This window comes from Eutrigla gurnardus, assembly GCF_963514095.1.
Source record: "Eutrigla gurnardus genome assembly, chromosome: 15".
Taxonomy (NCBI): domain Eukaryota; kingdom Metazoa; phylum Chordata; class Actinopteri; order Perciformes; family Triglidae; genus Eutrigla; species Eutrigla gurnardus.
In genome coordinates, this window is record NC_139938.1 from 9,646,700 (window position 1) to 9,663,125 (window position 16,426).

The 16,426-nt window shown below is 40.7% G+C and overlaps 1 protein-coding gene across 1 annotated transcript in view; it reads left to right on the forward strand.

Moving 5' to 3' along the window:
• The window catches only part of LOC311025272 (uncharacterized protein), a gene marked incomplete at its 3' end in the record, with an annotated part of 54,901 nt that extends 38,702 nt beyond the window's left edge, over positions 1–16,199 (forward strand). Inside the window, exon 6 of the mRNA XM_084028120.1 lies at positions 16,183–16,199. Coding sequence (XP_083884246.1) covers positions 16,183–16,199 — 17 coding nt within the window. The remainder of the gene's footprint in view (positions 1–16,182) is intronic.
• Positions 16,200–16,426: the final 227 nt, after the last annotated feature.

Genomic DNA, 16,426 nt, shown 5'->3' on the forward strand with positions numbered 1-16,426 from the left:
GATTAACTTAAAACATAATGAACAAGAACTCAGAGAAAACCAGTTAGAAAGACAAACTCTAGAACTAGCAACCAGTAGGAACAGTTTACTGGCAGATAGAGAAGAACTGGAACGTTTGAAGAAAGAGCTGAACGAAAAGAAAGAGGAGGTTGAAGCTGCCATCAACACCATGAGCGAAGAGAGAGAACAATTCAATCAGATGAGGAGTAGTACTGACCTGGACAAAAGAGATATCAACAAACTAAACGCAGAGCTGAAGCAAGACAGAGATGATCTGGATAGAAACAGACAGAAGATTGACAAAGACAAACTGGACATGGAGCTGATGAGGTCAGACATCCTGAAACAAAGAAACCGATTAGAACAAGATATCAAAGAGGAAAGTAACAATCTGGAAATCATGAAGACTGAGCTACAAAAGCAGCAAGAACATGCAGATGGTCAGTTTGAGGAGATAAACAGAGAGAAAAGCAACATGAAACATCTGGCACTTCAGCTACAGACTGAAAAAGACAAACTTGAGAAGATCATGGATATGATTAACTTAAAACATAATGAACAAGAACTCAGAGAAAACCAGCTAGAAAGACAAACTCTAGAACTAGCCACCAGTAGGAACAGTGTACTGGCAGATAGAGAAGAACTGGATCGTTTGAAGAAAGATCTCAACGAAAAGAAAGAGGAGTTTGAAGCTGCCATCAAGACCATGAGTGACGAGAGAGAACTTCTCAATCAGATGAGGAGTAGTACTGACGTGGACAAAAGAGATATCAACAAACTAAAGGAAGAGCTGAAGCAAGACAGAGAGGATCTGGATAGAGACAGACAGAAGATAGACAAAGACCAACTGGACTTGGAGCTGTTACGGTCAGACATCCTGAAACAAAGAAACCGATTAGAACAAGATATCAAAGAGGAAAGTAACAATCTGGAAATCATGAAGACTGAGCTACAAAAGCAGCAAGAACATGCAGATGGTCAGTTTGAGGAGATAAACAAAGAGCAAAGCAACATGAAACATCTGGCACTTCAGCTTCAGACTGAAAAAGACAAACTTGAGAAGATCATGAATATGATTAACTTAAAACATAATGAACAAGAACTCAGAGAAAACCAGTTAGAAAGACAAATTCTAGAACTAGCGACCAGTAGGAACAGTGTACTGGCAGATAGAGAAGAACTGGAACGTTTGAAGAAAGAGCTGAACGAAAAGAAAGAGGAGGTTGAAGCTGCCATCAAGACCATGAGCGAAGAGAGAGAACAATTCAATCAGATGAGGAGTAGTACTGACGTGGACAAAAGAGATATGAACAAACTAAACGCAGAGCTGAAGCAAGACAGAGAAGATCTGGATAGAGACAGACAGAAGATGGACAAAGACAAACTGGACTTGGAGCTGATGAGGTCAGACATCCTGAAACAAAGAAACCGATTAGAACAAGACATCAAAGAGGAAAGTAACAATCTGGAAATCATGAAGACTGAGCTACAAAAGCAGCAAGAACATGCAGATGGTCAGTTTGAGGAGATAAACAGAGAGCAAAGCAACATGAAACATCTGGCACTTCAGCTTCAGACTGAAAAAGACAAACTTCAGAAGATCATGAATATGATTAACTTAAAACATAATGAACAAGAACTCAGAGAAAACCAGTTAGAAAGACAAACTCTAGAACTAGCCACCAGTAGGAACAGTGTACTGGCAGATAGAGAAGAACTGGATCGTTTGAAAAAAGATCTCAACGAAAAGAAAGAGGAGGTTGAAGCTGCCATCAAGACCATGAGTGAAGAGAGAGAACAACTCAATCAGATGAGGAGTAGTACTGACGTGGAAAAACCAGATATCAACAAACTAAAGGCGGAGCTGAAGCAAGACAGAGAGGATCTGGATAGAGACAGACGGAAGATGGACAAAGACCAACTGGACTTGGAGCTGTTACGGTCAGACATCCTGAAACAAAGAAACCGATTAGAACAAGATATCAAAGAGGAAAGTAACAATCTGGAAATCATGAAGACTGAGCTACAAAAGCAGCAAGAACATGCAGATGGTCAGTTTGAGGAGATAAACAGAGAGCAAAGCAACATGAAACATCTGGCACTTCAGCTTCAGACTGAAAAAGACAAACTTGAGAAGATCATGAATATGATTAACTTAAAACATAATGAACAAGAACTCAGAGAAAACCAGTTAGAAAGACAAATTCTAGAACTAGCGACCAGTAGGAACAGTGTACTGGCAGATAGAGAAGAACTGGAACGTTTGAAGAAAGAGCTGAACGAAAAGAAAGAGGAGGTTGAAGCTGCCATCAAGACCATGAGCGAAGAGAGAGAACAATTCAATCAGATGAGGAGTAGTACTGACGTGGACAAAAGAGATATGAACAAACTAAACGCAGAGCTGAAGCAAGACAGAGAGGATCTGGATAGAGACAGACAGAAGATGGACAAAGACAAACTGGACATGGAGCTGATGAGGTCAGACATCCTGAAACAAAGAAACCGATTAGAACAAGATATCAAAGAGGAAAGTAACAATCTGGAAATCATGAAGACTGAGCTACAAAAGCAGCAAGAACATGCAGATGGTCAGTTTGAGGAGATAAACAGAGAGAAAAGCAACATGAAACATCTGGCACTTCAGCTTCAGACTGAAAAAGACAAACTTGAGAAGATCATGAATATGATTAACTTAAAACATAATGAACAAGAACTCAGAGAAAACCAGCTAGAAAGACAAACTCTAGAACTAGCCTCCAGTAGGAACAGTGTACTGGCAGATAGAGAAGAACTGGATCGTTTGAAGAAAGATCTCAACGAAAAGAAAGAGGAGGTTGAAGCTGCCATCAAGACCATGAGTGAAGAGAGAGAACTTCTCAATCAGATGAGGAGTAGTACTGACGTGGACAAAAGAGATATCAACAAACTAAAGGCAGAGCTGAAGCAACACAAAGAGGATCTGGATAGAGACAGACAGAAGATGGACAAAGACCAACTGGACTTGGAGCTGTTACGGTCAGACATCCTGAAACAAAGAAACCGATTAGAACAAGACATAAAAGAGGAAAGTAACAATCTGGAAATCATGAAGACTGGGCTACAAAAGCAGAAAGAACATGCAGATGGTCAGTTTGAGGAGATAAACAGAGAGCAAAGCAACATGAAACATCTGGCACTTCAGCTTCAGACTGAAAAAGACAAACTTCAGAAGATTATGAATATGATTAACTTAAAACATAATGAACAAGAACTCAGAGAAAACCAGTTAGAAAGACAAACTCTAGAACTAGCAACCAGTAGGAACAGTGTCCTGGCAGATAGAGAAGAACTGGATCGTTTGAAGAAAGAGCTGAACGAAAAGAAAGAGGAGGTTGAAGCTGCCATCAACACCATGAACGAAGAGAGAGAACTTCTCAATCAGATGAGGAGTAGTACTGACGTGGACAAAAGAGATATGAACAAACTAAACGCAGAGCTGAAGCAAGACAGAGAGGATCTGGATAGAGACAGACAGAAGATGGACAAAGACAAACTGGACATGGAGCTGATGAGGTCAGACATCCTGAAACAAAGAAACCGATTAGAACAAGATATCAAAGAGGAAAGTAACAATCTGGAAATCATGAAGACTGAGCTACAAAAGCAGCAAGAACATGCAGATGGTCAGTTTGAGGAGATAAACAGAGAGAAAAGCAACATGAAACATCTGGCACTTCAGCTTCAGACTGAAAAAGACAAACTTGAGAAGATCATGAATATGATTAACTTAAAACATAATGAACAAGAACTCAGAGAAAACCAGTTAGAAAGACAAACTCTAGAACTAGCAACCAGTAGGAACAGTGTCCTGGCAGATAGAGAAGAACTGGATCGTTTGAAGAAAGAGCTGAACGAAAAGAAAGAGGAGGTTGAAGCTGCCATCAACACCATGAACGAAGAGAGAGAACTTCTCAATCAGATGAGGAGTAGTACTGACGTGGACAAAAGAGATATGAACAAACTAAACGCAGAGCTGAAGCAAGACAGAGAGGATCTGGATAGAGACAGACAGAAGATGGACAAAGACAAACTGGACATGGAGCTGATGAGGTCAGACATCCTGAAACAAAGAAACCGATTAGAACAAGATATCAAAGAGGAAAGTAACAATCTGGAAATCATGAAGACTGAGCTACAAAAGCAGCAAGAACATGCAGATGGTCAGTTTGAGGAGATAAACAGAGAGAAAAGCAACATGAAACATCTGGCACTTCAGCTTCAGACTGAAAAAGACAAACTTGAGAAGATCATGAATATGATTAACTTAAAACATAATGAACAAGAACTCAGAGAAAACCAGTTAGAAAGACAAATTCTAGAACTAGCGACCAGTAGGAACAGTGTACTGGCAGATAGAGAAGAACTGGAACGTTTGAAGAAAGAGCTGAACGAAAAGAAAGAGGAGGTTGAAGCTGCCATCAAGACCATGAGCGAAGAGAGAGAACAATTCAATCAGATGAGGAGTAGTACTGACGTGGACAAAAGAGATATGAACAAACTAAACGCAGAGCTGAAGCAAGACAGAGAGGATCTGGATAGAGACAGACAGAAGATGGACAAAGACAAACTGGACATGGAGCTGATGAGGTCAGACATCCTGAAACAAAGAAACCGATTAGAACAAGATATCAAAGAGGAAAGTAACAATCTGGAAATCATGAAGACTGAGCTACAAAAGCAGCAAGAACATGCAGATGGTCAGTTTGAGGAGATAAACAGAGAGAAAAGCAACATGAAACATCTGGCACTTCAGCTTCAGACTGAAAAAGACAAACTTGAGAAGATCATGAATATGATTAACTTAAAACATAATGAACAAGAACTCAGAGAAAACCAGCTAGAAAGACAAACTCTAGAACTAGCCACCAGTAGGAACAGTGTACTGGCAGATAGAGAAGAACTGGATCGTTTGAAGAAAGATCTCAACGAAAAGAAAGAGGAGGTTGAAGCTGCCATCAAGACCATGAGTGAAGAGAGAGAACTTCTCAATCAGATGAGGAGTAGTACTGACGTGGACAAAAGAGATATCAACAAACTAAAGGCAGAGCTGAAGCAACACAAAGAGGATCTGGATAGAGACAGACAGAAGATGGACAAAGACCAACTGGACTTGGAGCTGTTACGGTCAGACATCCTGAAACAAAGAAACCGATTAGAACAAGACATAAAAGAGGAAAGTAACAATCTGGAAATCATGAAGACTGGGCTACAAAAGCAGAAAGAACATGCAGATGGTCAGTTTGAGGAGATAAACAGAGAGCAAAGCAACATGAAACATCTGGCACTTCAGCTTCAGACTGAAAAAGACAAACTTCAGAAGATTATGAATATGATTAACTTAAAACATAATGAACAAGAACTCAGAGAAAACCAGTTAGAAAGACAAACTCTAGAACTAGCAACCAGTAGGAACAGTGTCCTGGCAGATAGAGAAGAACTGGATCGTTTGAAGAAAGAGCTGAACGAAAAGAAAGAGGAGGTTGAAGCTGCCATCAACACCATGAACGAAGAGAGAGAACTTCTCAATCAGATGAGGAGTAGTACTGACGTGGACAAAAGAGATATGAACAAACTAAACGCAGAGCTGAAGCAAGACAGACAGGATCTGGATAGAGACAGACAGAAGATGGACAAAGACAAACTGGACATGGAGCTGATGAGGTCAGACATCCTTAAACAAAGGAACCGATTAGAACAAGATATCAAAGAGGAAAGTAACAATCTGGAAATCATGAAGACTGAGCTACAAAAGCAGCAAGAACATGCAGATGGTCAGTTTGAGGAGATAAACAGAGAGAAAAGCAACATGAAACATCTGGCACTTCAGCTTCAGACTGAAAAAGACAAACTTGAGAAGATCATGAATATGATTAACTTAAAACATAATGAACAAGAACTCAGAGAAAACCAGTTAGAAAGACAAACTCTAGAACTAGCAACCAGTAGGAACAGTGTCCTGGCAGATAGAGAAGAACTGGATCGTTTGAAGAAAGAGCTGAACGAAAAGAAAGAGGAGGTTGAAGCTGCCATCAACACCATGAACGAAGAGAGAGAACTTCTCAATCAGATGAGGAGTAGTACTGACGTGGACAAAAGAGATATGAACAAACTAAACGCAGAGCTGAAGCAAGACAGAGAGGATCTGGATAGAGACAGACAGAAGATGGACAAAGACAAACTGGACATGGAGCTGATGAGGTCAGACATCCTGAAACAAAGAAACCGATTAGAACAAGATATCAAAGAGGAAAGTAACAATCTGGAAATCATGAAGACTGAGCTACAAAAGCAGCAAGAACATGCAGATGGTCAGTTTGAGGAGATAAACAGAGAGAAAAGCAACATGAAACATCTGGCACTTCAGCTTCAGACTGAAAAAGACAAACTTGAGAAGATCATGAATATGATTAACTTAAAACATAATGAACAAGAACTCAGAGAAAACCAGTTAGAAAGACAAATTCTAGAACTAGCGACCAGTAGGAACAGTGTACTGGCAGATAGAGAAGAACTGGAACGTTTGAAGAAAGAGCTGAACGAAAAGAAAGAGGAGGTTGAAGCTGCCATCAAGACCATGAGCGAAGAGAGAGAACAATTCAATCAGATGAGGAGTAGTACTGACGTGGACAAAAGAGATATGAACAAACTAAACGCAGAGCTGAAGCAAGACAGAGAGGATCTGGATAGAGACAGACAGAAGATGGACAAAGACAAACTGGACATGGAGCTGATGAGGTCAGACATCCTTAAACAAAGGAACCGATTAGAACAAGATATCAAAGAGGAAAGTAACAATCTGGAAATCATGAAGACTGAGCTACAAAAGCAGCAAGAACATGCAGATGGTCAGTTTGAGGAGATAAACAGAGAGAAAAGCAACATGAAACATCTGGCACTTCAGCTTCAGACTGAAAAAGACAAACTTGAGAAGATCATGAATATGATTAACTTAAAACATAATGAACAAGAACTCAGAGAAAACCAGCTAGAAAGACAAACTCTAGAACTAGCCACCAGTAGGAACAGTGTACTGGCAGATAGAGAAGAACTGGATCGTTTGAAGAAAGATCTCAACGAAAAGAAAGAGGAGGTTGAAGCTGCCATCAAGACCATGAGTGAAGAGAGAGAACTTCTCAATCAGATGAGGAGTAGTACTGACGTGGACAAAAGAGATATCAACAAACTAAAGGCAGAGCTGAAGCAACACAAAGAGGATCTGGATAGAGACAGACAGAAGATAGACAAAGACCAACTGGACTTGGAGCTGTTACGGTCAGACATCCTGAAACAAAGAAACCGATTAGAACAAGACATAAAAGAGGAAAGTAACAATCTGGAAATCATGAAGACTGAGCTACAAAAGCAGCAAGAACATGCAGATGGTCAGTTTGAGGAGATAAACAGAGAGCAAAGCAACATGAAACATCTGGCACTTCAGCTTCAGACTGAAAAAGACAAACTTGAGAAGATCATGAATATGATTAACTTAAAACATAATGAACAAGAACTCAGAGAACACCAGTTAGAAAGACAAACTCTAGAACTAGAAACCAGTAGGAACAGTGTACTGGCAGATAGAGAGGAAGTGGATCTTTTGAAGAAAGATCTCAACGAAAAGAAAGAGGAGTTTGAAGCTGCCATCAAGACCATGAGTGACGAGAGAGAACTTCTCAATCAGATGAGGAGTAGTACTGACGTGGACAAAAGAGATATGAACAAACTAAACGCAGAGCTGAAGCAAGACAGAGAGGATCTGGATAGAAACAGACAGAAGATGGACAAAGACAAACTGGACTTGGAGCTGATGAGGTCAGACATCCTGAAACAAAGAAACCGATTAGAACAAGACATCAAAGAGGAAAGTAACAATCTGGAAATCATGAAGACTGAACTACAAAAGCAGCAAGAACATGCAGATGGTCAGTTTGAGGAGATAAACAGAGAGAAAAGCAACATGAAACATCTGACACTTCAGCTTCAGACTGAAAAAGACAAACTTGAGAAGATCATGAATATGATTAACTTAAAACATAATGAACAAGAACTCAGAGAAAACCAGTTAGAAAGACAAACTCTAGAACTAGCAGCCAGTAGGAACAGTGTACTGGCAGATAGAGAAGAACTGGATCGTTTGAAGAAAGATCTCAACGAAAAGAAAGAGGAGGTTGAAGCTGCCATCAAGACCATGAGTGAAGAGAGAGAACAACTCAATCAGATGAGGAGTAGTACTGACGTGGAAAAACCAGATATCAACAAACTAAAGGCGGAGCTGAAGCAAGACAGAGAGGATCTGGATAGAGACAGACAGAAGATAGACAAAGACCAACTGGACTTGGAGCTGTTACGGTCAGACATCCTGAAACAAAGAAACCAATTAGAACAAGACATAAAAGAGGAATGTAACAATCTGGAAATCATGAAGACTGAACTACAAAAGCAGCAAGAACATGCAGATGGTCAGTTTGAGGAGATAAACAGAGAGAAAAGCAACATGAAACATCTGGCACTTCAGCTTCAGACTGAAAAAGACAAACTTGAGAAGATCATGAATATGATTAACTTAAAACATAATGAACAAGAACTCAGAGAAAAACAGTTAGAAAGACAAACTCTAGAACTAGCAGCCAGTAGGAACAGTGTACTGGCAGATAGAGAAGAACTGGATCGTTTGAAGAAAGAGCTGAACGAAAAGAAAGAGGAGGTTGAAGCTGCCACAAACACCATCAGTGAAGAGAGAGAACAACTTAATCAGATGAAGAGCGATGCTGACAAGGACAAACAAATGTTGGACAAAGAAAAGTACAGAATGGAAGGAGAAAGTTCTGAGCTGAAAATAAGAGAAGCACGACTCTTGAATCAAATTAAATCAATGGAAAATCTGAGAGAAAAACTTCAACAGCTGATTGAAAGGATGAATAAAGACGTGAAAAACAAGCTGGAAAGATTTCAACAACACTATGGCGATGTAGTAAAGCTGGACACTGTATTGCAACAAAAGCTTGCAGCTCTAGATATACAGAAAGAAAACATTGCCTATTACACTGTGCTGTTAGATGGAGAAAAGAAAAGTCTGAGAGGTATACTGTCGGACATGGTGACCCAGAGAAAAGACATGGAAAATCAAAGGACGCTGGAGTTTGACTTGGAGAAACGAGATGTTAAACTAATGGCCGACCTGAAGCAAGACAGAGAGGATCTCGATAGAGACAGACAGAAGATGGACAAAGACAAACTGGACTTGGAGCTGTTACGGTCAGACATCCTGAAACAAAGAAACCGATTAGAACAAGATATCAAAGAGGAAAGTAACAATCTGGAAATCATGAAGACTGAGCTACAAAAGCAGCAAGAACATGCAGATGGTCAGTTTGAGGAGATAAACAGAGAGAAAAGCAACATGAAACACCTGACACTTCAGCTTCAGACTGAAAAAGACAAACTTGAGAAGATCATGAATATGATTGACTTAAAACATAACGAACAAGAACTCAGAGAAAACCAGTTAGAAAGACAGGCTCTAGAACTAGAAACCAGTAAGAACAGTGTACTGGCAGATAGAGAAGAACTGGATCTTTTGAAGAAAGAGCTGAACGAAAAGAAAGAGGAGGTTGAAGCTGCCATCAACACCATCAGTGAAGACAGAGAACAACTCAATCAGATGAACAGTGATGCTGACAAGGACAAAAGAGATGTCAACAAACTAAAGGCGGAGCTGAAGCAAGACAGAGAGGATGATTTTACAGAAGAGAAACTGTCAAAAAGAGATTCTTTGCGACAGATGTGGAAGGACACTAAAATAGAACGTAAGGAGATTGATCACATGAGATGCAAGAGCCATGAGATGATCAACAACCTTGAGAAAAGACTTAATGTTATCAATCAGTTTGTTCAGAGAAAATTGTTAAAGAACAAAAAGGAACCATTGGAGAAGCTGAAACAAGGACAAAGTAATGATATGACTTTCAAAAGTGACTACGAGAGATACATCACAAGACTTGATGAAAAATACACAGAGCTCCAACAACTTGAGCTTCAGGTGCTCAGAAAGATTGAGAAACTCCATGTCAAAGAAAAAGTGACACTGACAACTACTGACAAAGCTAACCAAACATTCCCAGAGGATTCAACAGAACACACTTCTGCCAAAATGTATCAGGAGCAGATGAAGGTAGAAGAATCTATGGCAGCTCCAGTCACATCCAGTGGACTCCTCTCTCAGCTCCAGCATTACTGCTATCGATGCCGCCATTGTTGTGCCTGCTATAAGCAGATCTGCCAAGTGGACAAATGAGACAGGTGTATGTCACTGTCATGAGCTGTTTCAATGTTTTATGTCATACATATGAAATACAGTGTTTCTACTTTTCTTAAACATCTAACAATCATTTATTATACAAAGACATCCGCTCAACACTTTGAAACGGGTCATTCTTCAGTATCACCTTATACGAATTACTTAGGTATAGTCTGCAGGATTAATATATAATATGGAAATATATAAAATTTGACTGTTTGTTTTTTAAAAATGAGCAATAAAAAATGAGTACTATGAAGACTCAATAGATCATACAATTTCTGCAGATCATAGTGCAAAATATGGGAAGCTTGCATGTCTTTAAAAGTGCTTACCTTTACCAGCTAGTGGACTATGCCTGTTTTCATATGTAAATATCAATTTGTTGGTTCACAAAATAAGATCCAATAGTAAACCATTTTAAGAGTGAGTGCTTCATTTTCAGTTTTACAGTTTGCAAAGCCTAAGTTCTTCACATTGCAACTCTAAATGTAGGGACTTGAGAATCAATGTTCACAACATTACAGAATCCTAAGTATTTAAGAACTGATTTTGCCTCGTTGACACCAGATGTATTTGTTGCTGGCAGCTTGTTTTTCTTGCTATTCTTTTAAGTTATTCATGTATTTAACCTATAATGTTACAATAATTTAAGAAAGTTAAATAAAACAAATCAATTGTTAAAATAATGTATTTCCTTGTTTGAACCCTCTTATCTTTGTAAGATACAATTGTTCACACATTTCAAAGTTATATATATGTCTATATTTGACCAATATAGAGAGGAGGACAACTGAGTCTGATTATTGCTTAAAATCACAGAGAAATATTGTAGGTGAATTATAGAATTGTACTGTTAATGTATTTAAGCATATTTGTTTTTTGTTTTTTTCTGTCACATGATGTCAAGTAGGGGCAGGATTTTATAAGCATTTTGCTTCTGTCTGCTCCTTCCCAATGTATTAAATTTGAATTAATCTGATTTATGTTTGTATTTTCTTTTCTTTTACAGTATGTTGAATGCTTGAGATACAACTAAATAAATACAAATTTAAATATTTCTGTATGCATATTTCTACTTGCTTTGGAGCTAATCTGGGCCAATAGTTTTGATGGTTTGAAAAATGTAACTTTAACTTTAGTTCTTATTCTTGAACTTTGAAATCTACATACACTACGGTATATTGCCATAAGTATTCACTCACCTGTCTTGATTCGCATATGAATTTAAGTGACTCTTAATCCTTAGGGACCTAGTTTGCGCCGACGGGGTGTGTCCATCTGGACTTTGTAAGTTTCGTGCACCGCGCAGGCTAGCGCAGGCACTCCTCCCGTCACTCCCACCCGCGCAAGTGGGAAAGAGGGAGGAGAAGAAGGCATGAGTGGGAGACGAGTGAGAGACGAGGAGGAAACAAGGCATGGAGTGGGATTAACACAGCCGATTCAGATCTTCACCAATCAAATGAGCTCCTCTCCTCACCTTTAATGCGCCAGGCGAAGTGCAGTGCAAGTTTCTTCACTTGACAACCCAATGACAGAAGCAGCGCCGCCGCTCTCACCACGCGCATCACGCGCTGTGCATGCGTATAGTCAGAATAATTGTAATGCCGATATTATATCACTATAGAAATTGTAGGCACATTTTAGGCATGTCTATCAGACACAGGAAACACAGAGAAGCCGGTACCTGCACGAGCCGGCCGGGCCATTCATCATCATCATCACCGTCTTCATCATCTGCGCTCCACAGCTGCACCGGATTCCCTGTCCAACACCAGAACGGTGGGACACCGTGACCTCGCGCCGCTCAGACCAGCTGCAGCCCCAACTCCGGTTCCAGCTCGTGGCAAAGTTGCGCGTTTCTCCACAGACGCGGACAACAATTCGCTGAGGCGCGAGACCAGGTACAAGCTGCTGTATTTTTTTTAAAGATTTTTTAAGGCATAGACGCATTTTATTAGCAGTGGATAGATATGAAAAACAGGAGAGAGAGAGGGAGGTGTGACATGCAGCAAAAGACCTTCGGACGGAATTTGAACCGGGTCGGCGGCGTATGCGTACGTGTAACATACATGGCATGTGCTCTAACCACTCCGCCACCTGCGCGCCCCTAAATCACGGTTTTTCGGGTGGGGGGGGGGGGGGGGGGGGGGGCATCATAAAGGAATTCTGTTTAGGGCAAAATGGCTAACGGCGGCGCTGGACAGAAGACAGCAGCAGCAGCGCCAGACGGCCAAACTTTTCCCAGGATGAAACTGATGTTTTGGTCCGAGAGGTCCAAGTTTCAGCTGTGTAAATTCAGTCATGCTGAGTTTCCGTTACGCGTGCCATCCGCCTTTGATCTGATGTCAGATGTGACGGGTCTCAGTCTCCACACTTATTCACCCCAAAGATGTTCTATTGGGTTTAGATCAGGACTCTGTGCAGACCAGTCAAGTTTATCTAAACCAAACTCTCTCATCCATGTCTTTATGGACCTTGCTTTGTGCACAGTCATGTTGGAACAGGAAGGGGCCATCCAACACCTGTTCCCACAAAGTTGGGGGCATGGAATTGTCCAACATCTCTATGCTGAAGCATTCAGAGTTCCTTTCACTGGAACTAAGGGGCCAAGCCCAGCTCCTGAAAAACAATCCCACACCATAATCCCCCTCCACCAAACTAAACACGTGGCACAATGCAGTCAGAAAAGTACCGTTCTCCTTGCAACCGCCAAACCCAGACTCATCCATCAGATAGCCAGATGGAGAATCGTGATTCGTCACTCCAGAGAACGTCTCCACTGCTCTAGAGTCCAGTGGTGGCGTGCTTTACACCACTGCATCTAACGCTTTGCATTGCACTTACTGATGTTTGGCTTGGATGCAGCTGCTCGGCCATGGAGACCCATTCCATGAAGCACTCTATGCACTGTTCTTGAGCTAATCTGAAGGCCACATGAAGTTTGGAGGTCTGTAGTGACTGACTGCAGAAAGTTGGTGACCTCTGCGCACAATGCGCCTCAGCATCTGCTGACCCCGCTCCATCATTTTACGTGGCCTTCCACTTCTTGGCCGAGTTGCTGTTGTTCCCAATCGCTTTCACTTTGTTATAATACTACTGACAGTTGACTGGAAAATTTAGGAGGGAAGAAATTTCACTACTGGACTTTTTGCACAGGTAGGTTAAAACCACGTCCAACCTGCCTGTCCCATATTTCGACCGTTGCTGCACAGAAAGATTTGATGCTCCACCATGCTTATGCGGTTTGTGAAACCAGGCAAAGCAAGTGGAACAAGTGACAAATTTAGGATATTATAGCCTGCATTTAAATATTCATATAACTGCATAGTCTTCAGCTAAATCCAATGATGTTGGTGTTGAAGCAATTTTTCATTGCCAGGCCAGCAGAAAAAAAGCCAACGGTAATGCTAGCATAAGCTAGTGGCAGTGCTAGCCGTAATGTTGGTAACGCTACTAGCCAAAAAAAAGCCGACAGACCCCTGCTAGCGCCCAGGAAAAAATGTCTGCTATTTCAGGTTTATCTATATCACTTATTCAAAATGAATAAGCAAGTTTAACAGCAAAACAGTGCAGTCCATCCTTTCCTGAGCCGCATTTTAGGCTAACGCTAATCGTTAGACACATAGCTAGATGTTAGCACCTTGATAACATTCAAGCTAGACCGTCTCAAAAACAAACGTTGTCGGAAACATAAATTGATGCATTTCACTCACGACGTCTTTGTTGGATGCCTCACCGGAGTGCATGGGTGCAGTCAACAATACTGGCAGGCGGACTCACAGCCAGAGACGGGATTGTGTTTCCAGTGACGTCAACTGGGCCATTACGTGGTGTACATAAATTAATTTGAAAAATTCTCTCTCTCTCTCGCCTCGCTCGCTCTTGCGCTCTCTGGTTCAGTATGTTAAAGCTGTATTCTACGATTTGAAAGGTTTGAAAAAAGCCAAAGTAGCCATGGGACCGGATGGCTACTATTGGCAAAGTTTGGCTCAAGGGAAAAATCGTAGACTAGAGCTTTAAGTGGCCCTCTGAGGTGGATTGACGTGCCGGCCGTCAAAATCACGTGACCACCGTTCTGGTGCAGGAAGAAGCAAGAACTTGCAGTGTATAGTTAGTGTTATGTAATGTTTGGTGTCGTTGTTTTTTTGTTTTGTGAGTCAAAACAATGGAGACTGCTGAATGTGGAGCAGCTCTTCATTGAGTAATACAAATGGTTTGTGGTTTTCACAGTAAAAAATCGCACTTTTTCCTACTCGGATTTTATGTTTTTTTGTGATTTTATGTCCATTGTGTTAAATGAAAAAGATAATTGTACAGTCACACGTATGAGGTTGTGCTGAAAATAATGACACCAAACAAGGCAAGGTTAAATAGTTTTTAAGCTTAAATAAAATGGTAAAATCAGAAATAGTAAAAAAAAACAGCCAATTATACCCCAGACCCCATAGGGTTAAACAACAACAACTCACTCAAAAATATCTAAAAATTATTTTTTGTTGTTGTGCTCTTCTCGTATCTTGTTTTGTTTTGCTTTGTGATCTCGGGCCTGTATCTTTCTGTTCTGGTGTGTATTGTATTGTTCTACATGGATTTCTTTGTCACTGTCATTTTCATTAATTTGCCATTCACAGTACTTGGATGCATCTTTTGGCTGTTGGTTTAAGCCTAAGTTGTATTCTGTGTTGAATATATGGTTGTATAAATTAAGTTTCTCTGCATTGACTTTCCATTCCTCATTGCATTTTCCTGACATAGATGTCATACATCTTAGTAACATTCTAATTCTCCCCAAGGTATTGCCTTGTATCTGAATTGTTGGGAAAGACTTCATGTGATTTCTGATTAGATTTGTTCTCTCTTCTGAGATTTAGTTACCAGGGGTATGCTTTCCGTGCGTGCTTGTCAGGGAAATTCCTAGATTAGTGGAGGACTGACCATTCCCTGCCCACCTGGCAAATTTCTCTGTGATATCACGGGTTTTAAAAAAGAAATCTTTGGAGGTTCGAATTTGCTTTCAGTTAGTTTATATTTAATTGAGTTATGCCGCTTTGATTCTGTATGTGTTGTCTGTTTAATCTTTGTAGCCATGTGGTTTATGATGAAGTCATTTTGTCTAGACACATCTCCCATTGACCAGAACTGGTCAAAGATGTTTTGCCTCTCAGACTGAGGGAAGGCTTCATTAAATGTTTATCGACAGGTGGTACAGTCTTTTTCTTTGACATTGCATGCTGGAGCATTTATTTTTTTGACATTGACATAGCTTTGGCCGGAGACTCTGAGCCATATTTTTTTCCAGCTATCGGGGTTCCTCTGTCTTTTTCTTCCCCTTTGCTCACTCTTGATTCTCAACCTTGTCAACTCTCACTGGCTCCATATTCAAAACAACATGCTCCTGTTCCTCATCTCTGTATCAGCACTGTCCCAGATTTCTACCATTCTCACTGTCACTGGCTCCAGAGTTAAGATGATATACTGTTCTTGATCCTCATGGCTCATCTCTGTACCTACCTGATCCATTGTATTGTGTATTGTGTCTTTCCTCTGCATCGTTTACCTCCTGTGCCTGCTGTAGGCCTACCACTGCACTGTCTCTCCTGTGCTCTCTCTCCTGTAATACATAAACACACTATGTAAATTGTTTCTGTAATTATCTGCAGTAATTATCCCCCCCCCCCCCCCCCCCCCAGCAGTGACAGTGATCAAATACCAACATGCTGAAACATAACTACTAGTTTTAGTAGGCTAGTTAGGCAAGTAGCTTCTGCTTGCTAAAGGCTAAGTTAGCCGGCCATAGGCAAACTTTACTGAAACATGTTGAGTTGTGCCAATTCTCTCTCTTGCAGGGGTGGGGGACGGGTAAAGCGGATAACAACTTGTAAATCTGATAAAAGATATACATTTGTACAAATTAAACTATAAATTGAATTCACCATTGTTTATCTGGGAGATTGTGTGTGTGTGTGTGTGTGTGTGTGTTAGATTATGGTTAGTGTTGTAGTGTTTATTGTAGGTGTTAGTGGCATGTTTTGAGTTGCCTTTCCGCCATTACGGCGGAATCGTCTGTCTAAAAGGGGCTTTTAGCCTGAC